We start from the raw sequence: 27996 nt of genomic DNA, 5'->3' as shown, positions 1-27996 counted from the left end.
TCTCTCTCTCTCTCTCTCTCTCTCTAAGAAATGTCCAGGCTCCTCCTCTTTATGATAATGTGACAGTAGCATCTCCAGCGCAAGACGAGCGCCTTTCATTCTGATTCAAGTGTGGGATCTGTTTTTATCCGCACACACACACACACGCACGCACGCACGCACGCACACGCACACTCACACACGTGCACACACGCACACACACACGGACCCTGCCGCTCCATTCCTCCGCGGGTTTTTTCCTTCCTTAAATCCACTTTGTCCTTCACTCATTTGGAGAGAAAAAGGAAAGGAAGAGAGTCCGCTCCTGCTCGGCCAAGTTCACTTTCCAGCTACGCAGCAGACTTCCGGCGCCTTGAATTTGACTTTTTTTTAACTTTTTACTTTTTATATATACACATATATATTATTTTATTTTATTTTTCCCTTTTTTTTAATTCAGGGACGTGACCACCATGGCCTCCCCGGTCGCCACTCTGCTCCCCTCCGCTCCTCTGGGGCACCATCCGACGCCGATTTCCACCTCCCCCGCCACCAACTCTCCGCCACCCGCGGCCACCTCCACCTCCTCCTCCCCGACGCCTCCCGTCGGGCGCCCGGCGCTCCTCCACCCGTTCAGAGCCGACCTCCTGCCAATGAAGAAGGCGAGCGTCCCGCTGGCCGGCGGCAAGCCCGTGTACGCCACCCCGTCCCCGGTGGAGAACACGCCGCAGAACAACGAGTGCAAACTGGTGGAGGTGAAAGGGGCCAAGCTGGCCTCGTTCACGGTGAGGGACACGGAGCTTATCTGCCTGCCGCAGGCGTTCGACCTGTTCCTCAAACACCTGGTCGGCGGGCTGCACACCGTCTACACCAAACTCAAGCGGCTGGACATAACCCCGGTGGTGTGCAACGTGGAGCAGGTCCGGGTGCTGCGGGGGCTCGGCGCCATCCAGCCCGGGGTGAACCGGTGTAAACTCATCTCCAGGAGGGACTTTGAGACGCTGTACAACGACTGCACCAACGCAAGGTGGGTGACACGGGGGGGGGGTTACCTGTAATGCTATATCTGTAAAGCATAGCCTAGTGTCACTGTGGATAGTGAGTGTGTTTTTCGGTGGTGCTGACGATAACTGCACCAAGGCAAGGTGAGTTACATGAGGGGGGCATGTGTTACCTGTAACGTATTGTGTTACCTGTAACGTATGTAAGTAACGCGACCTGTAACGTAGCCTAATTAATCGTGTCAGTGGATAGTGAGTGTGGTTTCGCTGCCGCTGCTGCTGCTGGCAGGAAAACAGTGGCGATGATGATGACGACGATAATGATGATAAACTGTAATAGCCTAATCCTTGGAGAAGATGATCTTCATTTGCTCTAAAAAAGTTTTCCATTTTAAGTTCTCTTATCATAAGCTGACATTTCTCCTTCACACACACACACACACACACTCACCCCCCCACACCTACACATACACATACACATAGTACACGTTTACGTACACGTACACAGCCCATGCACCCGACACTGTCATTCTGAGAAATTGATTCTTCACAGAAATTAATTAATTTTCATTTGGCCCCAAGCGGCAACAGAAATCAGGACAAGCTCACTTGCTGATCCCCCCCTACTCGTTCTCTCTCTCTCTCTCTCTCTCTCTCTCTCTCTCTCTCTCTCTCTCTCTCTCTCTCTCTCTCTCTCTCTCTCTCTCTCTCTCTCCCCCTGTGTGTGTGTCTCTCTCCCTCTCTCTCCCCATCTCCTTAATAACTTGCTGTCTTATCATAACAACACTCTTTAGCCCTGAGCAACAGAAAAAGAGGAGACGATTAAATGAATTCTCGGTATTTATGATGCGATTATGCAAATTAGCTGTTTTCCAGTGGTGACCAGCTACACGGGTCATCAATCCAATACCCGACAGAGATGTTTGGATAAAAGGAGCTAAATTGGCTGGGATTCGTGGCTTCCTGGTGGCAGATTGCGCTCCAGTGCACACCACATGCTCGTCGCAGCGCGGATTCAAATCCTGCAGGTAGCATTAACCAAAGGTGTAGTTTATATTGTCGAATGGTTAATCCGTATTATATGGAGCGTGACCGATCCCGGTTACACTTGCCGTTAATATCGAGATACAAACCGAGGATGGCTCAAAACTGTTTACAGACAGGGGTTCCCATGGATATCGAAACGTCCCAAGAAGATGGGAGTCTACACCTGCCGAAGGAGTAGAAGAGTGTATTTCCTGCCAACACGTCCAGATGTCTTATTAGTTCCCGGCCTCTCTTAGGTGTACTCACACCTGTTAAAGTGTAGCTCAGTTCTCTGTTCAGGCTCATTCTGCATGTGTCCTTCGGCTGCATTCTGATCACGAGAAGGCCCTAAACACCGAGATTGCACTGGAATTGCTTAGTTACAGCATCCAGAATTGAAAATCCCACCAAAAAAAAAAAATATTGAAATCTGGTTTTCACCGCATGTTGGTTTATTCATGATGCCTTTACACCTCCGTTTAAATGTTGTAGCCCCGTAAGACAAAATTGAAATTCACTCCTTGTCCGCTTTGGGATTTCTATGTCAGGTGTTAATGGGGTCATAGTTATACAACCTGTGAAAGTACACCGATTCCATCGGCTCTAATTATCCACACAACACTCAAACCACCTTTAGTTAATGAGATCTGAAAACATGGCTCGTCTGAAAACTTCAAACGACATCTTCAGTTCTTTGTCTGAAGGCTTCAGGTCTACTGTGGTAGGCATTGGGCTAATTCTCACCAGCCCACAACAAGCCTGCGCTGGTGCTGCAGGAGTCCTGCAGCACCAGCGCAGGCTTGTTGTGGATGGAGCCACAGCAACAGCACAACAGGTTAAAAAAAGAAAAAACCCAAAACACTGCGACCTAAGATGGCCACGGATGGGTAAAGCAGGAATGCTGGTCTAATAAGCCTGTAGATGGGAGTCCCACTTCTCTAAGCAAGAAAATTATGTTATGGCCCTGTGTCGGTGTTAGGGCTCACTGATTTTTTTGTTACTGATTAGACAGCCATCGCTTAATATTTTCCATTCTGGTGTAGTTGGACTGGCAGGATGTGCAATATCGCCCGAGTCTGACAGTTTAACATAGCTAACAGAAGTGTTAAGACAGATGGATGGAGTGATGCGTAACCTCTCATCCGAGGTTTATGCGTGTGGATTTCAAGACTCACAGTCGTGCATTTTACCAAGAGCAAAACCTAAAAGGGCTGTTCTTCAGCAAAGGCTATGTAAAATTCCCTCTATCTTACTCATTTACTCCCACTAGCACACACACACACACACACACACACACACTGACTGACTGACCAGTGTTTCATCAAGCCGAGACGAAGGACTGATTTCATCCTGAGTCAAAAGCCTAGTTGTAATTCACGCAAAGGTGGCCCAGACACACTAAATCACACGCATGCACGCACACGCGCGCGCACACACACACAAACTTACCCCCCCCCAAAAAAACCGCACCACACACTCATATGGTCATGCCTGTCTGTTTGCAGGCTTTGCTGCTAAATAACATTAGTTCCAGAGAGAGAACATGGCGTATAGGGAGGGAACATGATACTCTGTCCTTTTCTCTTCCCTTGACAAAGGAACAGTTTCATTCTCCGTCAGGAACACACATCAAACAGCTCAGGTCAAGCTGTGTGTGTGTGCGTGTGTGTGTGTGTGAGTGAGTGTGTGCGCGTGTGTCATGGTATACTGAGTTGATACTGTTTGTGGCACAGAATGGCCGAATCACATAAAGATGTGTCATTGAAAACCAAACCCATCTGTGAATGTAATGTGGGTGAGGACAACACCTTTTTTTGTTACTTAACCACAAAGCCAGTGATAACAGCGGCGCACACGGTGTGGACGCCGTGTCTGTCAGCACAGTTGGAACGTATTGTTTAGCTGAACTGTAGCACGTTTTGTCCCAGAAAACAGCGCACTAGGGGAATCGTGGCGAAGCGATACACTTATTTGTGAGATGTGGAATGGAGAGGAAAAAAAGGATTATTATCCTGATTCTACAAATTAGCTTCCTCCGCCCCCCCCCCCCCTGTTTCTCTACAGCCCTTGTCACCAGAAAGGCATAGAAAGTGGAGGTCATTAACTTGAAAATAAAATAGAACAATGGGGGGGGAAAAAACGACGGTAAAATGAAACTAAGAGTGTGGCGTGGCGGTCTATTCCGTTGCCTGCCAACGCGGGGATTGGCGGTTCAAATCCCTGCGTTACCTCCGGCTCGGTGGGGCGTCCCTACTGCAGGTGGGAGAGGTTTCAGCCTGATCGTGGCACGCGCTGCGTCCCCCTGGCGAAACTCCTCACTCAGGTGAAAAGAAGCCACTGTGGTGGTCTGCAGCCCTCCCCGGATCGACAGAGGGGGTGGAGCAGCGACCGGGACGGCTCGGAAGAGTGGGGTAGTTGGTCGGGTACAACTGAGGAGGGAAAAAAAGGGAGGGGGGGAGGTGAAACGAAGAATGAAAAATAGGATAAAGTTGCTTGTAGACTGAATGAATATGTGCACTTTCCCCCGTGGCAGTTGTCGGCTGTGTACGTTGGCCGTGTGTTAAGGTGGAGTTGTGTACAGGAAGAGGGACTCTGTAAAAGCTTTGGCTGGCCATAAGTCAGCGTCAGGAGTGTTGTTTTGGGTTGGACGACGTGGGCCCGGGTGGTGGTGAAGGGGGGAGTCGTGCTCAACGTCAACCCCCTACACCCTTTTGATGTTTCATAGAGAAGATGGGAAAGATGGGATAGAGAGGGCCTCTCGGTCTGCCTGTATGATGGGACTTAATGGAACACACACACACACACACACACACACACATGGTGCAGTCTTGACTTCACCCTGACCCTGGAATGTGGGAGAAGAATGCAAGGCAGTATCAGTTTGGGAGATCAGATGTTGCCATGATCAAACAGTGTGTGTGCATGTCTGTGAGGATGAGAGTGTGTGTGTGTGTGTGTGTGTGCGCGCGTGCACATGTAGTCATGTAGGTGTGCGTATGTGTCCTGCTTTCCTTTGTCATGACATCATCACACAGGCTCTCCTTATAACAATAGAGCATAATGGTTTCAGCCCTCGTTTTGAGAGGAAGGCTGCGACATCAATCTAACGTCACTCGCCGACTGACAACACAAGTCTCCTCGTGTAAACGGACATTGTTATGATTAATCACGTCGCGATCAGAAAAAATAAAGGAGATTCATCAAACAAGGATGGATGGGAGATGGGAGTCCTGGGAGTGCCAATATGTTCACAACAAAAAACTCGCCGTAGAACGTTTTCTCTCGGTCCCCCGCCCACCCACCCCCCCACCCACCCACACACACACACACACACACACACACACACACAGCTGCTACCTATCAGCACCCCGATCCCTCCAAGCCAGTAGCTGCTCCACTGTTTTGACTGTAACACTTCCTCTTCTTTCATTACCTCTCCCGGTGTGTGTTTGTGTGTTTGAGAGAAAGAGCGAGAGAGAGGGAGAGCGAGAGAGAGAGAGAGAGAGAGAGAGAGAGAGAGAGAGAGAGAGAGAGAGAGAGAGAGAGAGAGAGAGGAATAAAGAGATCTGCTGTCTTTGTAATGTTTTGTTTCAGTTCCACCTGCGCTAACCCCAGCTGCCACGTTTAACGTTTTATGTTTCAGGTGAGATACAAACATGCACACGCACACACTGCGCATGTGATTTTACAGAAAGATTTGGAGGGCAAAACTCATTATACTGGACACCCCCTCGAAACATTTGTGTGTGTGTGTGTGTGTGTGTGTGTGGCCAGAGTGCTGGCATGAGGGAGGACGTCTGGGTGAGATTTTAATTAAAGTTTGAGACAAAGAGGTCATAAGCCATACACCACCTCTCCCACACATACACACACATACGCACACACACAAACACACACACACACAATGTTCTGTTTTCTCTCTCCCCCTCCTCTCTCTCATTCCATCCCCTCAGTTTGATGACTTTTCCATGAAAGGCTTTTTCATTAATCCTACCTCAGGGAAGCGGTGCTCTCTGACTCCACACACACACACACACACACACACACACACACACACACACACACACACACACACACACACACACACACATGTGCAAGTGCACACGTTAATGCACGTATACAAACAAACTCCCCCATAAACACACATACACACACACACACACACACATGGACTATCCTTCCTCTGTGGGTCACTTTGATGTATCAATGCACTTGCAGACTAAACACAAAATGAAGTTCCAGATCTTTATGCCCCCTAAAGTACACACACTCACACTCACACACACACACACACACACACACACACACACACGTGCACATACACGTACGTGCACACACACGGAGGCCATTAATTAGCAAGTGCAAATAAACAGTGGGAAGGGAAGGGGTTGTAGTAAAAACTAACCACAGTTTTTAGTCCCTGTGTTTTTTGTGTTTTAATTCCCCTAGTGATGTGTGTGTGTGTGATGTGTGTGTGTGTGTGTGTGTGTGTGTGTGTGTCTTTGTGCATGTAGGGGCGTGTTCTATGTGCTTGTTTGAGGTGTTTCATGTCAGTGGTAATACAACAGCATTCCTCCGTCTTCAAACCTAAAGCCTAAAAATAAATTTCCTGCTTTTGTTAATGGCGACAGGCCGCTCTATATGCGAAAACAATTTTTGGGAACGCACACACACAGTGCAGCCCACCCCCATCTACCCCCCCCCCAAATTCCCCACCCTGTTTCTCTGGCGCATTCTTGCTGTCTGTCATTCCTTAATAGTGTGTGTTTGTGTTGCGCACAGTCGTCTGCGTGTGTGTGTGTGTGTGGTTTGTGTGTGTGTATGGTTTGTGTGTGTGTGTGTGCGCGGCTGCTTGTGATATCTGATGTCAGCTGTCACATCCCAGTCGGTCTGGGCCCATAATAGGAGACAATAATAACAACTCATTAAAACTGAGGGCAGGAACTGTGGAGCTCATCGGCTCATCAAATTAACCTTTGAACACTTCACACACACATGCATGCACACAAATGTACACTCAATCACACACACACACCCACCCACCCACACACACACACGCACACACACACGAATATATATAACCACACACACACACACACACACACTCACATGCACGCTAACAGACTACCTGTTTTCCTCTCATAGTTTGTCACAACACAATTTCCTTCTTTTTCTGCGACCCCCCACACCCCCCCCTCCCACACACACCCATCCACCCACCCCAGCCAGTGGGTGTGTCAACAGGGGATTGGTCCTTTCTGCTGGTTAATTGATGAATTATATGCAATATGCAAATGAGATGCCATTAATCTCCTGACTGACAGCTTCGTTTATGGGGCCTTAATGACGGCTGGATTAGATTCTAATTAAAATCTGCTCAAAGACACCCTGTGCTAGGAAGCTGCTGTTGCTGCCCCCCACCTCCACCCCCTCTAAATCTCATCCTCTCTTCTTCACCCCCCCCCCGACTTCTCTTTTTCTACCCCTCTTTCTCTCTCCCTCTCTCTCCCTCTTCAAATGTCTTTCTTTCTCTCAGCCCGGCATGATCTTTCCCTTCCTCTTCTTTCGTTTTTAACATTTGTTCGGCCCCTCTCTCCTTCGCTCTGTCTTTTCCTCTGTCTCTTCCCCTCTCGCCTCCCTCGCTTTTCTCCCCCCCCCCTTCTCTCATCTCTCCTTCTCTCTAAAACTGTTTTAATCTCTATTCTTTGACACCCCTCCCAGACCTGAACCGTGACCACCACACACACACACACACAAACACACACACACACAAACACATGCACACATGCCCCCCGCACACACATTATCTAATGTTGTCAATCCAATAAGAGGGGAGATGAGCTGTGCTGGTTGTCATTAAGGCTGATGTGGCCCGTGTCATTCTCCTGTCAGGACATTCACACCATTTAGTCAGAGCTAAATTGATGTCTGACAGCCTTTCACATACTTCCTCTGGGATGGACTGAGCATGCCTGGCACAATCAAACCATGTGAGTCTGGTATTAGTGCTGATGTCTCAGATTCTCCCCGTCATTGAAAGAAGTCCTTTACTTGGTGGGGAGCAAGAGAGGGCGGCTGAAAACAAGGGAACAAATAAACGAAAGACGGACACGAGAAGGAAGGTGGGAAGGAGGGGAGAGTGAGTGAGTGAGTGGGCAAACAAGGGCTCTGGTGAACTGTTTACACCACACACTGAATGAAAGAGCGAATAAAGATGGAGCAGTTAAAACGGGAAAGGGAGTAATGACTCACGTGAGCTTGTCCGTTGGTTTGCAGCTCGAGGCCGGGCCGACCGCCCAAAAGGCTCCAGAACGTGACGTCATCGGACTGCGGGACCCACCACATGCTATCTCACAGTGGTCTGATGTCTGCCGGGATCATACCCCCAACAGGTGAGTGGCACCAGATGCAGTGCAACAGATTTATATGCACACACACACACACACACACACACACACACACACACACAAACACTACATTTGCTGGTTGGTAATAACATTACTTCTGACACCATATGATTTTGCTGAGACAAGATTAAGTAAGGAATCAATCAACATGACTTCCCTATGTAATAATAATAATAATAATAACAACAATTAAAATTAAAAGACAAATTAAATTATGGAATAAGTAAATCAGGGATGCTTTAAAAAATCACAATTAAATAGTAGATATTAAAACAAAAGGTCAAACCTACACATTTAGGAATTTATTTTTATCAGACTTTTTCAACGAGTCTTCAGTATATTTCGGAGACCGAATTTGGCTGCCGGTGTTTCTCGAGGCCAGTGGACAGAAACAGAGCAAAGTCTTCTTGAATTGCTCAACCTCTTTAAATGACTGGATACAGGGCAGCGTTTTTTTGATACACTTCACAAGTGACGCTTGCAAACAGCCCATTTTGTAATCCTGCAGCCCTGAGATGATTTGCGGCGCCATTGCCCCACTGCACAGGTGCAGCCGCAGCAGAGGTGCAGCCGCAGCAGAGGTGCGACATGCGGCCGCGTGTGCTGCTCCATGCACAGACGTGTGGCCGCGCTGCTGCAGGCCTCGGAGGAATTGTTTGGAGACTGAACATTTTCTGATGTCATTGACATTAATATTTGGCATTAATTTTGATTGCAATACAGGAGCTAGTTGTTGTACTCTCATATTACCAGTCTCTCGTTACAGTATTTATGAAAAAACATGATACGGTGTCATAAATACAACAAGACCGAATTCAGGGGTTGCAACCTGCATATTGATAGCTCATATAAGTTAGACACAGGTGTCAATCTGTAAAAATAAGTGTTTCTTTATGGGGGGGGGGTTTGCCTCCTTTTTTCTCCCCAATTGTACTTGGCCAATTACCCCACTCTTCCGAGCCATCCCGGTCACTGCTCCACCCCCCTGCCGATCCGGGGAGGGCTGCAGACTACCACATGCCTCCTCCGATATATGTGGAGTCGCCAGCCGCTTCTTTTCACCTGACAAGGAGGAGTTTCACCAGGGGGACATAGCACATAGGAGGATCACACTATCCCCCCCCCCGAACAGGCTCCCCGAGTGACCAGGACACATACCCACATCCGGCTTCCCACCCGCAGACACGGCCAATTGTGTCTGTAGGGACACCCGACCAAGCCGGAGGAAACACAGGGATTCGAACAGCAATCCCCATGTTCGTAGGCAACGGAATAGACTGCTACACTACCCAGGCGCTCACGTGTTTCATTTTTTAAACAAGATGATGTTTACTTTTTTGGTGGTCCTCACACAAAACCTGGGTCAGCAGGAGACATAGCCATGCGGCTCTCCAGTTGGAGATGTACGTTTTATGTCTTGATTTTGGCCCAGACTATCTAGCAGTGGCCACTTTGTTAAACACTGCCATATCACAAACTGGCGTGTGGTGTGTATCTGTGTTTGTGTGTGTGTGTGATAGAGAGGAAAAGAGAAAATAATTGTGGGCACCTCATGGCTTTCAAAGTTGCCCTTGGCTTTGTGCTCTTCGGTGGAACCTGATCTTTTCATTCCCCGCCTCAAAAGAAGCCATTTTCTATTAGTCTCCGTTCCTCTCACTGTTCAAAGGTGCTTGAGAGAGAGAGAGGGAGAGAGAGAGAGAGAGAGAGAGAGAGAGAGAGAGAGAGAGAGAGAGAGAGAGAGAGAGAGAGAGTGTGTGTGTGTGTGTGTGTGTGCGTGTGTGTGTGTGTGTGTGTGCGTGTGTTCAAGAGCATTCTCAGTGGGAAAAGAGTCTTTTTCCACCAAAGGAGAGGGTGCGGTGACAATGTCAACTCCACTGATTAGAACTGGCCACATGAGGGAGAGAGGGAGAGAGAGAGAGAGATAAAAAAGAGAGAAACAGAGAAAGAGAGAGGACATTTGAGCGTAAAAGGCAGAAAAATCTTTGATGTGATCTTCCTCGGTCCCTCACTTTCACAAACACCCACGCACTCACGCACACACACACACACACACACACACACACACACACACACAGAGGACGCAGTGGCTTATCTCCCGCTGTGATGCTGACATTTGAAAAGGTAGAGTGAGGAGAGGGGATGGGGGGGGCGAAAAGCGGAGAATAGAGAAGAAACAGAACAATTTGTTGTGGTTGTGAAGGTCTCAGACAGACCGCTGGCCTCAAACACTCATTTTGGAGTGTAAGATCAAAACACGCTTTTTTTCCCTACTAAACACATCATACATTTCGCTGCGTGTTTACAATGGATTGAAAATTTTGTAATTTCTCATCAGAGTATGTGAAAACACAAGTCAGTTGTATCCAGAATCAGGAAATTAAGACTTAGGGTTTGTTTGCGCTTCCTGCGCGCAAGTATACGTGGTTGCTTGGGTCGTCCAACTTCGATAATTCCCCGTGTTTGTCCGTATTAGGAAGCGATATTTCATTTTCATTTACGGTACGTGACACGAGTTGCAGTTTGCAGGAAGCTCTGCGGGTCAGCAGACGACTTACTCAGATTTTGTGTATGTAAATTCATGTCCGCGTCATGACTTAGGTCTTCCGCATCTCTTCGGCACTCTCTTGTTGCTCTCCGCGTGAGTCATCGTGCAAAATTGCAAAACCACCGTTAAACATTTTCAGAGTGCGTTTGCTGGTGTTGTTTTCAGGATGGCGATAGATGAGGAGAGGGCTGTCGTCCGCCTTGCACTGCCCTGCGTTGTCCTGTGCGTTTAGCTTTGGGAGGTAATTTCCCCGTGTGGGAGAGATGAATGTCTTGGCTTGTTCATTTCACTACTGATTTGCTGGCAAACTAAATGGCCAGTGCAGCGGTGCAGTCAGAATGAATGGCTGGCCTCTGTCTTCTCGTGACATCCTCCTACCTTACCACTGCTCTAATCCTCTGGCAGGGCTATTGATCCGGCCGTTATTGATCACTCGATTCTTTCTTTTCTTTCTTCTTCTTTTCTTTCTGTCTGTCTGTCTGTCTGTCTGTCTGTCTGTCTGTCTGTCTGTCTGTCTGTCTGTGTCTGCCTCCGTCTGTCTCTCAGGTCTATCTGCCCTGGCCAAGAAGATCAAGCTGGAGGTTATGGGTGGTTACCATGGCAGCCAGCAGCCGCATGGTGGGCCAAACGGCGAAAACGGCGATCACAATCCTGGTCTGGGTGAGCGCCTCACGTGCACGTGCATGCACGCACATATGCCTTGACTGATGCCAACAGTATAACGCATCTCATGCTTGTGGTCTGTGCACATCTGCGCTGCTGAGTCTCGGGTAAGCCGCACGAGGGATTCATTACAACTTCGGTAGCTGTGTTTATGTCTAACAATCCGGAGCTAAGTCAAACTGATTAAAACCAGGATGTGACATCACCACTGTTTCCCCTACACGTGGTCTTGGAGGCTACGAAAGAACAAACAGTGATGAGTCACTGTTTTTCAGTTTGATGGCAGCCCTATAGAGAGAGAGCTGCCACCCAACCTAAACCCTGAAGGCAGCGATCGATTAGTCCTTTTGTTTGTAAAATGTCATAAAATAATGACAAATACCCATCACAAGCTCCCAGATACCAAAACAGTCTTAAAATTATTTCCTTGCCGGCATCTGGGTAGCGTAGCAGTCTTTTCCGTTGCCTACCAACACGGGGATTGCCAGTTCGAATCCCTGTGTTACCTCCGGCTTGGTAGTGTGTCCCTACAGATACAATTGGCCGTGTCTGGGGATGGGAAGCTGGATGTGGGTATGTGTCCTGGTCGCTGCAGTAGCGCCTCCTCTGGTCGGTCGGGGCACCTGTTCGGGGGGGGGACTTGGGGAGAATAGCGTGATCCTCCCACACACTACATCCCCACTGGTGAAACTCCACATTGTCAGGTGAAAAGAAGCGGCTGGTGACTCCACATGTATCGGAGGAGGCATGTGGTAGTCTGCAGCCCTCCCTGGATTGGCAGAGGGGGTGGAGCAGTGACCGGGATGGCTCAGAAGAGTGGGGTAATTGGCCAAGTGCAATTGGGGAGAAAAGGGGGGGGGGGTAAAAAAATTGTTTTCTTGGTCTAACCAGCAGCCAAACATCCCCACTCTATTAATTTCATAGAGATATAGACCAGAGAAAGGCAAGCAAATCTTAGCATTGCGAATCTGTAATCGGCAAGCATTTGGTATTTTTACTTAATAAATGACTTATGAGTTATCAAATTTATAATCAAGTTTTTTTTCTTTCGATCAACTAAAAAGATTCATTGCTTCAGCAAATAGGCTGAACGCTGTTCATCATCCTGCAGGTTTTCCTTGTAAGGCCGTGATGAATGGACTCCAGTACTTTTTCAGGTAGCGCAGCAAGGAGAGAAATTCCCTCAGTGTGGTTTCTGATATAGCAGGAGCCAAGATTTCCACGATGTGGGAAAGATGGTGTTTATTAGTGTGAGATACTCTGTGGACTGTAAATCTAAACTACCTCTGCTTCCCATTGGATCCACATATTGTATAGATTTAGTTGTGATAATAATACATAGAAAGATCTTTGCCCCCCCCTTTTTTTTTACTTGCTTTGTATGGAGACCGTTAGAAAGAAAGAGAGAGTTATGCACAGATCACACAGCGTTGCCAATTTTCCGTGTATTTCACATGGACAAAATGGGAATGCCGGATGTTTCCTGTTGAGTTTCAGCAAGCACACTAACAAGAATGATGCCCTGTGCTCTCATCCCCCTTCACATCTTCCCCGGGAACACAGCATTGATAGCGCCACAGCTGGGAATTGTACCCCCACTCCCAGGGGTGCGTTTGCACATGGATTATAAAATCTTTTGTACCAAACAGTTGCCCAGAGGTACACAGTTGTGCTCAGGTTCAAAGCTTAAAATATATTTTTTTTTGTGACACCATATAATAAACCATTCCCTGTAGACCCTTGTCCTGGATAAGATACCGAGGCTCGCTGTGGAGCTTGCAGAGAGAAAACAAGCATACCTGGATGAAAGAGAGATGACTAAGACGCGGGACTGAGGCCAGATCGATAGTCTTCTTTCTAATTCACTATCCTGAATGCAAACGACAACCGCTGGACAATCGATGGGAGGACAGACAAGCGTGCGTGCATATGTGCGCTCATGCAAACAATCATGCCCACCACCTCTGCTGCTGTCGACAGGTTAAACCGACATCAGCGTGTTTAGACAGATGACAGGGCTTATGGGGGCCTGTGTGGAATAGGCTATCAGCTTAGGATACATGGTCACACACACACACACACACACACACACACACACACACACACACACACACACACACACACACACTGTGGCTGTGAGACTGATAAATTCTCTCTGTTGTTTATGAATTTACACAGAGAAATACCATATTAAATAATAAACAAAGGTCCACATGCAGTGGGCACGTGGACCTTTGTGTGTGTGTGTGTGTGTGTGTGTGTGTGTGTGTCAGTTAGTATACATGCTCTCTAAACAACCCTAGTCTTAAGAATTGTTTATTATTGTATACACCCAGTTTGCCTGCCAGCATCTGTGCACAGTTAGGAGGCATGGTTACCACCAGCCATTATAAACCTGTAAAGCTTAATCACTGTTAATGATAGAGTCAACTGGAAACACACACACGCGCGCGCACACACACACACACACACACACACACAGACGCGTGCGTGCAAGCATACATGCACATAAACACAAATATAGGCACAATTTGTTTTTCCATACTGCCACCCACGGCCTTATGGGAAGGATTGGCCCCTACTGGTACTTTAACCACTACAAAGGCAAGCTCACATTACACACACGCACACGCTCACAAATGCTGAGTGTGACACCTCACGGGCGAGGGGAAGAGCTGGAGCAGCCGTTTCTGTATTTAACAAGATCTTCTGGGAAATTTACAGTAACAGTTTGTTTACAGTAATGGTTTGTTTGGGTAAACAGAAAAGAGGCACTCGGACTTTTTGATGTTCTTTAATGAAACATAACAGAGAAAGTGGGGGGAAAAAAGAGAGAGCGAGAGACACATCGAAGAGAAAACGGGCAAGGATAGGTAAAAGGAGAGGAGAAGTAGGGGTTGGGGACAGAAGTGGAAGGCCGGCTCCGGACGTGGCGTCGGCCGCTGGTTGGTTCTCTGACCATGTGGCTATTTAGCTCCATTCAGACAGACCTTTTGTCTGGATGTGGTGTCTGTTCTGGGCAACAGAGACTCTAATCTGCCAAATGCACAAAGCACAGCACATATGTCCAGCGAGCCCAACTTATACTGTCAGTGCCTCTCTTTTCTTTTCTTTCATTCTTTTTCTTTCTTCTTTCTTTCAATCTTCCTTTTAATTGTTTCATTTCATCTCTTCTTAGGAAAGTCCTTTCTTTTCCTTTTTTTTTGTTGCTCAATCTATTATTTGCAACAATTGTGTGGAATGGAGTCCAAGATTTGTCCCTTTGTGTTTATAATTACCCAGCATGCATTGCTGGCGCAGCACCAGGACTGCCATCAGTTCCTTTTGTTCCACTTCCTCCCTGTGTTTCTATAGTTTTTTTTCTTCTCTCCCCTTATTAAATGATAAATATTTATGTCGATTTCTCTCCTTGACAGGATGGTTTGTTTGGTGAGAAGGAGGACTGAAACAGCTTACCGGGGTGCTGTCGGCAGGAAGGATATTCTGTAAAGATAGTGGATGCTTGTCTTAAAAGAGTAATACAAACAGTTTGTCTCAGATTAGAGTCGTTTTGGGAATCAAGAGGATAGGCGTCAGCTTGCCCCAGCATCATATTTTACATTAACATAAAGACACACCATGCAAAGCTGTTTAAATCTTTTTTATATATTTTTTCCCTCCTTTTTCTCCCGAATTGTATCCAGTCAATTACCCCACTCTTCCCAGCCGTCCTGGTCGCTGCCCCACCCCCTCTGCCGATCCGGGGAGGGCTGCAGACTACCACATGCCTCCTCCGATACATGTGGAGTCACCAGCCGCTTCTTTTCACCTGACAGTGAGGAGTTTCACCAGGGGGATGTAGCGCGTGGGGGGATCATGCGATCGCTCCCCTAACAGGTGCTCTGACCGACCAGAGGAGGCGCTAGTGCAGCGACCAGGACACATACCCACATCCGGCTTCCCACCCGCAGACACGGCCGATTGTGTCTGTGGGGGCGCCCGACCAAGCCGGAGGCAACACGGGGATTCGAACCGGCGATCCCCGTGTTGACAGGCAACAGAATTAGACAGCCAGGCCACACAGATGCCCCGCTAGCTCCATGTTTAACATTAACTTAAAGACACAACTCGCAAAGCTGTTTCAATTTTTTAATATTTTTTACTTTTACGATTAGCAAAACCCGAAAGATGATTTCTATCACTTACAGGGGTGTCAAAACTTATATCGACCGCTTTCCATTAAAGGCCCAGTCTGTGATGTAATTGAGGTAAATTTGCACACATAATTGAGGAGTTTGAGTTACAGACTGACAATAAGTACTTTGAGTCTGTGTCAACTGATCTCAGTTGAAATTCGGGGCCTGTTTTTCTCCATCGTTTGCAAACATTACCGATGTAAACCAACCTTTTCCAGCATCGGAAAACTTTATCAACCTAGATTTAGTTGTTGTTTAGTATTAGTCTTTGTATTTGTATTGTATATGTAACATGTCAATCAGTTTTGGAGTGAGTTGATTCCAACTGTGTGGGTTTTTTTTTTACATTTTAGTAGTAACCCTTTTGTCACATTTGAATTATGGATTGCACTTTTAATTTCTTAGTCATGTTTTCCAAGTTTATTCGCGGAAAATTCTGTTTATATTAAGCGGTCGTGCGTAGGAAACTTTACTAGCTGTGAGGGAGCAAGGTGGGGCAGACAAAATGTTATCAGTGTCATGTCTCTTTCCTTGCTCTTCACTTCCTACAGCTCCTCTTTTTATGCTAAACCCCCAAAGCCCCCCCCACACACACACACATATACATACATACATGCAAACAGAGATGTTCGAGTCAAATGTGGCTTATCAGCAGAGAAGTCTGTCATCAAGATAATGTCGACAGCCCGGCTGAATTACACTTAGGGGTGTTTTCAATCCCATCATCACACAATAGGAGACGCATTGGCACTGGAGTTCAGGAAACTCTGCAGGACTGAAAAGAGATTGGCATTCTAGTTGTGAGAAACGGTAGAAAGGAGGACAATGAGACCGGGATAGGAAATTTTTTTTTACCTTTATTGTTGTAATAAAATCAAGGGCATGGTTCGCCCTTTTGTTTTTCTATCTTGCTTACTTGTGTTCTTGCTTTCTTTTCCCCCCATGATACTCTTTGGTGTTTTGAAGACCAGATCTATTCAGACTCAGCAAAATGGGCTGATTGTCAAATATTAAATGTTGCATGAAAAGTTGCTGGATTTATGTAATAATCCTACTTACTTCCCTTCTTCTTTACTTTTTCTATGACCTGTCTGTTAGCACTTTACTATGAGTCTGTTCTATCCTGTTATTCGTCTGATTCATTTCTGCCCCTTTCTCTACCAGGTCTGGACCAGCTGCCCTTCATGATGATGTCACATCCTCTGATCCCTGCCAGCCTGGCACCGGCCTCCGTTTCCATGGCGATGGGCCAGATGAATCGACTCAGTACGCTGGCCAGCATGGCGAATGTGGCGCAGCTCCACGCCAACCCCCCTGCCAGGACTCCCACGTCCGTCATAAAGGTAGAGTAATAACCCCGGAGGCACACTAGATCAAACAACTGGGTCCCCTGGCCCCTAATCTTGTGAGACTAAGTGGATTTTAAGGGCTTTCATTTACATCCAGGGCATTACCATTCATGAACATGTGCTACAGGAAGAAATACGAACTTATGATGCACTGTAGAAAAGTTGTGTATCAAAATGTAATGTTTACTACCATTGGCAAAAAATTGACACCTACCAGAAAATTATGCTGGGGAAAAAAAGAAAAAAAAGGGTATGAATTTCATTTGAAGTAGGCGGGTTCGGAGATTAGTGTGAATTACATCTCTGATTTAGAAATTGCAGCTTGAAAACGATTTCTCGCCACAGCAAAACTCTGAAAACCGTAACTGACATAAGATTTCCTACTTTTGTTCTTGTTGCTGAACGACAGGAGCGAGTTCAAGACAGCCCCTCCCCTTCTCCCTCATTGGAGGAAACGCAGATATCGTCCAATCACAGCAGCAGCGAGTCGAGTTCACCTTTGCAAATAGAACGCACAATAGAAACCGCACGTACGTACTTACTTAACAACTTGAGTATCCTGAAAGAGAAATCTAGTTTTTGATCAAGTCGAGAACAGAGAGGGACACATGCCTCGTGTTTTCTGACGTCCATAATGTTCTGCTCTTATTGACATTTTTTCAAATGACCCTTTTTCAGACCCGCTCCATGAGGGCCTGTCTTCGGGCCACGGTGTGTTAGGCCACTCCCCCGGCATGGTGCAAGGGGCCAGAGAGACAGATGTGGCAGCACTGGAGTACAGTAAGGACACCAAGAGGACCCCCGCTGACCGAGGTAGGGGGACATCACTTCATTCTTGGATTTGACAAGTTGTCTTTGAGCAAAAGTTGTCATGTCTTGTCTCTCTACACTGTAAAAAAAACCCTACAATTATAGCAACCACTTTTTTCTTGTATACAGTATGTGATTTATCTTAAGATTTGCTTTACGTCATCAGCATATAATTTTAAGAAGTGTCATTTGTCTCATGATAATCACATATTTGTAGTGTAATATTTAATTTTCATTCAACGCCTACTAAAAATAGTTGCATTTCCGGTCCAAGACCAACTTTGCTGGTCACTAAAAAGGTGAGAATTTAGTCGGTGCTTGTTGCTTGCACAGCCGTACTCTGCTCCCGCATCGTTGGACAATCATGGAAGAAAATTGGACTCTTAAGGCGCTGATAAGAATTTATCTAGTATTAGGTCAATAGGAACTCGCACCCTCTCTCTCTCCGCCTCCTCTCCTCCTCCTTTCGTCCTCACTGTCGGTGGCCCCCTTGCTTCCTGCAGAGAGGAAAGACAAATAATTCTATGAAACAGGGCTCCATTAGATCGGGAAGCAGTGTTACATTAGCAAGCCATTTGCCGGGCTACGGCCTAACGAGCCGAGCCCCGCTCCCCGCTCCCCGCTCCCCTTCGGCCTCCCGCGCTCTCAGCTGGACCTCATCTGCATAACGACCACCTCCCCGTCGCCAGGCCCCGTGTTGCCACGGTGCTGCAACGTCAGTTGTTTGGTTCTCTCTGTCAGGGAGGTTTGCATTAGCTTAATGAGGACTGCTCAAGGACAAACAGTCAGCAGAAATCTACAGTGAGAGGAGAGGTAGAAAGAGATAAAGAAAAAGAGTTTGTGTGTGTGTGTGTGTGTGTGTGTGTGTGTGTGTGTGTGTGTGTGTGTGTGTAAATATATTCCGGTGCTGAATGACATTATTCGGTAATCGAATCGAAAACGCACAAAGGCCTGCCAGGTGAGGTTTCAGATGCTGTCATAGATCTGCAAACATATTGATAAAGCAGTGATGGGAGCAACAATATTAAAGCCATGCATAGCACATCACATTTATGCAATTGATTTTCAATTGATTTTCCTCAATGCAAATGAAACGCCTATACAATCACCAGATTGCATGCTTTTGTATTTGACCTACAAGATCATAGCCGAGGTTTTTTTTTTTTTTATGGATTAAATCAAGCTTCAAAGAGCACTTCGATGCTGTCATTCTGTCAATCCCTTGTATGATAATCTGTGTGTGTGTGTGAGGGTGCCCTATGCATGTGAGTAAGTATATGCGTGCGAGCTGGTTTTGGCTGTGTATGCTGTTTCAGTGGTCTTTGAACAATGTATCCATGCAGTAAAGATCAGAGGCCATCCCTGACACCTCACTCCCATTAACCAAACATCAGCAGAATTTTATTCTATCTCTCTCTCTGTCTCTGCCTTGCTCTCTCTCTCTCTCTCTCTCTCTCTCTCTCTCTCTCTCTCTCTCCCTCCCACTCTTCCGCTGACTGGCAGTCTTCACATGGCGAAGTTCATTAGCCCAAGGGATAGGTGGGAGAGGAGCAAGAGAGGGGGAAAAAAAGGAGAGATGAGGATTGTAGGAAAGTGAAAAACAGACAGTGACCTTGGTTAGGGAGATGTGTAAATGATCAAACGAGCTGGCAGCCGTGTGTGTGTGTGTGTGTGTGTGTGTGTGTGTGTGTGTGTGTGTGTGTGTGTGTGTGTGTGTGTGTGTGTGTGTGTGTGTGTGTGTGTGTGTGTGTGTGTGTGTGTGTGTGCGTGTGTCTGGCAGTGGTGGGGATGGGGAGTGGGTTGTGTGAGTGTGTGCATCCACAAGCGTGTATGCATGCACACGTCTGGGTGTGTGAGCGTGAGGTAAAGTAGGCGTAAAACAGTAACTCAATAAAGGATCAGTCACATCCAAGGAGCCTGGGGAGCGCACACTGCTGACTGTGCAGTTTGGGTGGCTCTGCAAGTGTGTGTGTGTTTGTGTGTGTATGTGTGTGCCCGCGCACGCGTCTTCCTGCATGCAGATTTGCGTGTGTGTATTTGTGTATGCGATCCACAGGAGTGTAGTTGGATGCCCTCCGCTGGGCTAGCCAGCACCTGCTAATTACCTTTCTCTACAGAGCAATGCTTTTAGCAAGGGGGGGGGTAGTTGCTTTTCATCTGTGAAACACCTTGAGTGTGACAGTTGCCAAGACATGAGGCCGAGGCGGAGAAAGGGAGGTGGGTGGATTTGGAGCCGAAGATGCTGTGGTCAGCTAAGTGGAGACAACACCGTCATTTGTCACAGACACAGAAAAGTGCCATTCATCACATCTCACGTTCACGCTCGTCTGTTTGCTTCAGGCACAGGCTGGACTCTCGGGACGTCTTTGTCCTCAGTAGCCGGGATAATCGTAAATGTAGAACGTGTGCTACTGTTGTGGAAAAAAGAACTAATAACTTAATGTCATCTCCCTCGCACGCCTTAATTAAGAACACACACACACACACACACACACACACACACACACACACACACACACACACACACACACACACACACACACACACACACACACACGTCAGGCCGACAAACAAGTTCGTCACGCCGTTGTTTAGGTGTATTGCATGAAAAAGGTTTTTTTTTAATTTGGGAATGAAATCTTTTTTGTGAGATTGACATTGACCTCTGTGTTTTCAAGCCCCAACAGAGAATACAGTTGCAGCCAATAAAATTGCACAATAAAGTGGCACAGATGGTCAGCCATAATGCAGTTTCTTCGCTGGTTTTATGTGATGTCGACTGTGATGCATTATCAGTAGGCATGCTGCCATCTAATGAAGTGTAGCCACATTCTCAAAACCTCAAAGAAGGTTATGTATGTGGGTGTACTTATTCATGGACTAATTTGTGTGAAAGACATTATTGTTGCATGTCTGATTCTGATGCATTCATACAACTGAGGAAGTTTTACAAATTACTACCATTCACAGTCAACCCCGATGTCGTAATGACAATAGATTACAAAATATAGTAGATGCATATATGGACAGGCTGAAACCGGTCAGCATTTTCATCCTAAAAAAGCATGATATTCAAATCTTTGGATATCATAGGACAGGTAGTGTGCGAATTGGGACGCATTTGTATCTTTTACAGTATTGGGACACTGCGACACAGTTTCAAACCAGGACAACTTGTCATGCTAGCACAGAACAGAGGGGGAATGCATCCCTCCTCTGAGCATCATATATTCTACAAAAGTGCTTTTTTAAATTTCTATAAGAAGAATTGTCAAAAATACCCCATGCCTCTCTTTTCTGCGCTTTCCAGATACAAGCTCCCTGGCAGCCCAGACAGTCAGAGAGAGCTGTGACCGACAAAGCTTCCCGGGACAGAAAGTGGTACCAGGCAGAGATGGCTGTGAGAGAGTAGTCTACACCGGAGGACAGAAACTTCCAGCAGGCCTCCCCCACGCTCCCTTCATCTTCCCAGAAGGCCTGTCCTCCATAGAGACCTTGCTTACAAACATCCAGGTGAGGCTCTGCCAGGCTTTCTTATTATTATAATAGTCCGAGATGGATAGGAACAGAAGCGGCACGGTGGTGCAGTGGTTAGCGTGGTTGCCTCACAGCAAGAAGGTCCTGGGTTCGAGCCCCGGGGTAGTCCAACCTTGTGAGTCATCCCGGGTTGTCCTCTATGTGGAGTTTGCATGTTCTCCCCGTGCCTGCATGGGTTTCCTCCAGGTGCTCCGGTTTCCTCCCACAGTCCAAAGACATGTAGGTCAGGTGAATCGGCCGTACTAAATTGTCCCTAGGTGTGAATGTGTGTGTGTCGGTCCTGTGATGGCGGCCTGTCCAGGGTGTCTCCCCGTCTGCTGCCCAGTGACTGCTGGGATAGGCTCCAGCATCCCCACGACCCTGAGAGCAGGATAAGCGGTTTGGATAATGGACGGATGGATAAATAAGAACAGAGGTGATACATACACTCTGTGGGATTTTCTGAAATTGCAAACGGCAGACTAGACAGACCAAATTGAGAGTATGCAATAATAGAAATGTGCGTGTGTGCTGACCTTCTTCTGAAAGCTGAAACTTCTATGCCACTCTATGGAACAGTTAAACTGCAAGGACTGTGTGCAGTAAGAAATATGTCTCATGTGACCCAGATGTGATGTTTAATCCATTTTCTAGCCCACGACTACATGATCTGATTTGATTTGCATATGAATGAAAATCTGAATTCCATCTACTCCTGTGTAAGTCCAACAATCAGTTTAACTTTTGATAAGCAGGTTATTGAGAACAAAGGTAAAACAACCAGACTCGAACCACACATTAACCCTTATTTTATTGTTGCAAAATTCTGTCAAAGAACTCTAATGCAGGGGGAAAGAAAAAAGGGGCTTTCAATTTGCCACAGTAGAAACTAGATTAATGAAAAACATTTGAAAAACTTTATTACAATATGCTCATGGTTGCTGAGTTTATGCTTTTTAGGCCTGTGTTTACAGGTGTGCATGTTTGACACCGCTGTAATATTTTAACGCTTCGAAGTGGGGCTGTGCGATATGACGATATATATTGTGTGACGATAGAAAAGGTCTATCGTTTCATATTAAGCTCTATTTTGTTGTGCCACAAATCACAGTCTTTACGGCAATATTTTTCGTCATTTGAACGACCCTTTCCACTCGTTGCACAGCACGGACCGGACGCAGGCAGGAAATATGCATGAAGGCAATACAAACAAACATGGAAGACAGTGAATGTAATGCAGGACGGGGTAATTCAAAACAGAAGAACTTCGACTAGCCAGGACAAAATGAGGAGCTTGTACCTAAAAGAGAGGCTACTTCTATTGTATGGACATGGCTTGGGTATGACAAGTCTAACACGGACCAGAAAACCATACTTTGCAAAATATGCTGCACGCCAGTCCCCACAACAGACTCAAAAACACCACTAGCCACTTCTACCACCTACACAACTATAGCTGAAAAGTGTTTTCTATTTACTTTTTAATATTTTATGCATTAATATTTTATATTTTGCTACATACTTAATTGAAAATTGCGCAGAGGTTCTAAATAAAAGGAGAAAAACAATCAAATATGAGTAAGTACCTTTTATTTGTCGAGTATATAATTCAAAATGTAATAAGAAATAGGCCTTTCCATGTGGTCATGTCATATAAACTATTTATTCATTGAATTTACAAAAAATGCTATATCGTGATATGTATCATTATCGTGTTATGAACGACCTATATCGTGATATGTATTGTGATCATGATATGAATGACCTGTATCGTGATATGTATCGTTATCGTGATATGAATGACCTATATCGTGATATGTGTCATGATCATGATATGAATGACCTGTATCGTGATATGTATCGTTATCATGATATGAATGACCTGTATTGTGATATGAGATTTTGTGTTAGTTTTTGTGGAAGACCCCAAGCGCACGACACCAGACAGAGATGGGGTTAGCCGAAAACTGCCGTACTTTATTCCTTACGCGTACAAATAGTTAAACATCGGAAGGCAATGAGCGACAAGGAAAAAACGGAGAGTCCAAGGGGGAAAAAAACTCGCGGGTAATCCAAACGGGAACACGGCAGGAAACTTTGCAAGGGAAAAACATGAACCAAGGGCTGGGATGAGTTCGTAGAGAAAAGGACCGTGGGAGGAGAGTAGCCGCTACCGCGGGTGCGGGGAGGTTACAACACGAACTGACAACGGGCACGTGGGAGGCCACCAAACTTAAGCCCAGCCCTGATGACTAAGCCCGGCCCTGACGAGCCGATTGGCTGCCGGCGCGGGGTGGGCGGGCCACGGCGCGGGGTGAGCGAGCCATAACATTTTGTTGATATTGCACAGTCCTACTTTGAAGCTTTTTCGCTTCATGATTGAAAGAGCCTCCACGTTAATTTTGTATTTTGTAACTAGCATGTTAAAATACTAGCAGACCTGCCTAAAATTGTCCCTGCACTTTTTTTTTGTCTAAACAATACTAGCTGTGTTAAAGTGGTCTCATTGATTTTTTTTTTGTTAGCATTTCTTGCCTTTATTTTTAAATCTGTTGCAGTCCAACTTCTCTCTCCACCCCCACCCCCCCCCCCCAGTTCTATCCTGTATGTCTTTGCAAGCTTCTTGTTTAGTGTGTAACCTGCTGTTGTGTGTTCTTGTGTGTCTCCAAGCAGGGTCTGCTGAGGGTTGCCATAGACAATGCGCGGGCGCAAGAGAAGCAGGATCAGCTGGAGAGGACAGAGCTAAAGATGGAGCTGGTCAGAGAGAGGGAGCTCAGGGAGACACTGGAGAGACAGCTCAGCATGGAGCAGAAAAACAGAGGTACACAACATTCCATCAGCACGCACACACACACACAGACACACACCCAACCACCCACACTTGCACAGCGTCCTGTGGCTCTGGAGAAAGGCTAGGTAGAGAGGGAGCGCTACAGCAGACTCTTGAGAAACTAAAATGTTCACCGAGTTACGGACAGAATCGTGTCTCATCTACTGCTTCCGATGGCTTTAAAGTCATTTCTTGAAAGTGAACACTCTTATTTTACACCTCAAGAACTTCTGCAAAGGTTGAGAGATCGATAGATAGATACATAAAACCATGAACTCATTGGTTTAAACTGAATCAACCAGGAGATTACTGGCTTTACAAACAACTATTAATCTGAGTCAACCATCTCATTCAGACCAAGGACGCAAATGTTCCAAGGCTTAAGAGTGCCTTATCTTTTCCCTCGGACCCACATTCCAATGATTGCATAAGGGCAGGCAGAACACACAAAAACAATTAAATTTTTAAAAAAAAGATAAGAAAAAGGAAGCATGATTGTGCTTGCAAAAAAAATCAGATGAGATAAATTAAAAATTGTTTGATTAAAATGTTTATATGCACCAGGACTTGAATTGCTTAAAACGTTCTTGCTCTCATCTTGTCTTCTTCTCTCTGACTTTCTCTCTTTGTGTTGCTCTTCTGACGTCAGTCCTGATCCAGAAGCGCCTGAAGAAGGAGAAGAGGAGTAAGAGGAGGCTACAGGAGGCGCTAGAGGAGGAGGTCAAACTCCGTGACCAGGCGGAGCACAGCCAGCTGCACATTGCAGAAACACCAACAGGTACACACACACACACACACACACACACACACACACACACACACACTTATAACTTTATAGGGTGATATTTGGTACATTTTAAATTGAATATTGCATGTTAGCAAACTGGTGCCTCAAGTGCTACATAGACTTGAGTGGTCTTTAGCCCCTAATTTATTGTCTTAATTAGATAATGAGTGAACAGTAGGCCATCATTCATCATGAGCCTCTCCCCTCACAGACTCGGTGACCCAGGAAGTAGATGCAAGTAACCATGAGGATAATAGGCCAGACACCAAAGCTACGCTGCAAGGTACAGGTGTTTAAAGGCCCATTTCTCCTCCCTGTACACAAAGCTGTGACACACACTTGACATTTTCTTCATCCATCCATTATCCGAACCGCTTATCCTGCTCCCAGGGTCACGGGGATGCTGTGCCCTATCCCAGCAGTCATTGGGTGGCAGGCGGGGAGACACCCTGGACAGGCCACCAGGCCTAGTGAAAACAATTATTCCATTGGACAAACTGCATAGCACAGCATATCCAGAGACCAAACCACTTAAGTGTTTTTTTTTAAATATTTGCTGGTTAAAAAACAGCTATAGCTAAAAAGTCAGCATTAAAGTAATTAAGAGAGACAGCCCCAATTTCAAAGTAATTGCTGTACAATTTTGAAATTGTAGAACGAGTTATGAATGATGGTCCCTAACTTCATCAAACTTGCTCAACCTTCTGTGGAACATTTCAGCACTGAGTGAGGATCTTAGCCAATCACAACACTATTGTGTGAGTCTGTAAAGCTTTTTATAGAGATAAATTACATTGGCTCCATATGTTTGTAATCTTGTGGGCTTGAGTCTTGTTTCGGATTTTTGAAAGGTAATAATAGTCATATAATGACTGAATTACATAACTTGACAAAGGATTCCTAATTGTAAGGCAGCCACGATTTTTTTTTTGGCAGGGGGGGGGATACTAAGTCAGCATCCATGTCTACTGAGTCACTTCTCTTAAAGGGACAGTTCAGAATTTTTTAAGTCTATTCTATTTTCTACTCACCGCTCCTGTTACACAAAGCTAGATTACATTTTCACATACCTCCATCCTTAAGTCCGTACTGGACACGCTGCTCCTGCTAGCCAGCTACGTTGCAATGCGAGTCAAAGGGGGCAGAGCTTTTAGCACTAGTTATGGTTCACCCAATAGACAATGTGATGCTGTGGTGGCGCTGCGTTATCCAGTATGAAGTGTGGATGGATGGACAAGAAAATTAAATCTACCGGTCGACAACATTACTGGGGAGTAGAAAATACAATCAGACCTCCATTATCCAAACTATTATTTTAAGATTTTTTTTATTTTAATCTTTTTTTTTAGTTATTAATATCCCATTTTGGATTGCCTCTAAACATATCTGTCAAATGAATTGTGGTGGAAAACATGGATGAATTTTAAATTACTTGTGTCCCACACCCAAGAAATTTAAGTTACCAGCTTGATAGAAGTGTTTTCTAAGAATTTGCAGGGAAACCAAGCCAAGGAAATTCAGCCAAATCAAATAAAGCACAAAGTGGTTCACGTGCATTACCGTTTTAACCTTGCTGTTGACATTATTGTCTCCATGGTGATATATTAATGAGAATAACCCACATATAACACCTTTAATAGACAAACGTGGGGAAGCTACAATCCTCACCACAGCCTCATCAAAAGGGTGCATGATTCCAGCCCACCTCTGCTCCGCACGGTGCCAGGGCAGCTGTACCAGACAGCTAGCTTGTTCAAAGGCAGTTTTTAATTGAATGTCAGTGAAGCAAGAAAAGAGCCGGCCACTAATTAACGGCTGTCTTAATTGTCCTCGTGACGAGTTTGTTTGGACATAATTTGCATAATTAACACCCGGTAATAAATCATTTAAAGGGGAATTGTCTGTCAGACAGCGATGCAGGATGGGGTTCTTTGTGCCAGGATGTTTTATCGCCAAAAACAGGGATCTAGGGCCAGAAACACTTTCAGATGTGCCTTACTCACTAATGATCTTTTATTAATGATCTTTGGTCAGGACTTTGTAGAACCTTCTTCCAATATTTATGTTAATGAACTAATGAGCATACAGCGTAGTTTGCCATACTATCGGGCAGTCTGCGTGGTCCACCGTGCGGAGGTGCTAACACCCCAACTAATTACTAAACAACTTATTTCAGTCGAGTTAAAATTAAATTAGTCTCAAATGTCTTTCAGCCACACCAAGAGAGAGCCGATTTATTAATCTGTGTTTATGTTTCCCAGAGGGCAGAGTATTCCTGCAGACTTCTGGTATGTTCTGAGGAGAAGATGGATGGGTGTCGGCCGGGTGGATGGGAGAATGGATGGACGGATGGATGGAGGGATCACTGGACAGACTGAGGAAGAGATGGGGACGTGACAGCAGTGGACAGAGGGAGGAAGAGGAGGCATTAATTCTGAGATACACTGCACGTCTCACAGGCATACTCGGTCACACGGCATCTTCTTAGGTACACACCGGTCTCCACGTACAATTCTGCACCCCAAACCTCCACTGTCACACATGGAGAGGAGGGGATCGGTGGTAATATTTGTACTTTTCATGTTCTCCAGTTTAATTTATTGCATTTATCTCCAGATACTGGCCGTAGCAGAAACGACTCTTTATTCCGATGTCTTTGACTGTGTTTATTTCAATCAAGGTTTTTAGATCCTAGATGAAGATTGCCATAGTTGTTTTGTCAGTGCTGTATATCTGAATTCAAGTGGATATAAATACATATATGAAACAATCATTTTTGTCATTATCAAAAAAAAACCCCAACAAAAAACAGATGGCATGTTGTACAGCCAGTAAACAACTTGTATTGTGTATGGTATGCAGTAGTCCAGTTTGACAAGACAATACAAATCATTTTTATTGAAAAAAA

At 45.8% G+C, this 27996-nt stretch overlaps 1 protein-coding gene across 2 annotated transcripts; it reads left to right on the top strand.

Annotated features, from left to right (window-relative positions):
• The first annotated feature begins 98 nt into the window (after window positions 1-98).
• Window positions 99-27996, top strand: dachc (dachshund c). Of its 2 annotated transcripts, none has more exons than XM_056291717.1 (11): window positions 99-1006; window positions 8283-8398; window positions 11505-11618; window positions 16961-17139; window positions 17555-17675; window positions 17824-17958; window positions 21266-21468; window positions 24145-24292; window positions 24951-25079; window positions 25300-25371; window positions 27350-27996. In XM_056291717.1, the coding sequence occupies exons 1-11, from the start codon at window positions 453-455 to the stop codon at window positions 27385-27387; spliced, it is 1809 nt and encodes a 602-aa protein (XP_056147692.1). In that variant the 5' UTR covers window positions 99-452; the 3' UTR covers window positions 27388-27996. The 2 variants fall into 2 exon arrangements, with proteins under 2 accessions (XP_056147692.1, XP_056147691.1); XM_056291716.1 differs by having other exon boundaries at window positions 24142-24292.

The sequence above is a fragment of the Lampris incognitus genome, chromosome 13 (assembly GCF_029633865.1).
Source record: "Lampris incognitus isolate fLamInc1 chromosome 13, fLamInc1.hap2, whole genome shotgun sequence".
Classification (NCBI taxonomy): domain Eukaryota; kingdom Metazoa; phylum Chordata; class Actinopteri; order Lampriformes; family Lampridae; genus Lampris; species Lampris incognitus.
This window is presented reverse-complemented; position numbering and strand designations above follow the sequence as displayed.

Excerpts from the sequence above, each read along its gene's own strand:
- dachc (XM_056291716.1), top strand. The coding sequence starts at position 453 with ATGGCCTCCCCGGTCGCCACTCTGCTCCCCTCCGCTCCTCTGGGGCAC. Across the intron at positions 17,959-21,265 it reads GAGGACCCCCGCTGACCGAG|ATACAAGCTCCCTGGCAGCC; the intron begins GTAGGGGGACAT and ends TGCGCTTTCCAG. Across the intron at positions 24,293-24,950 it reads CATGGAGCAGAAAAACAGAG|TCCTGATCCAGAAGCGCCTG; the intron begins GTACACAACATT and ends TTCTGACGTCAG.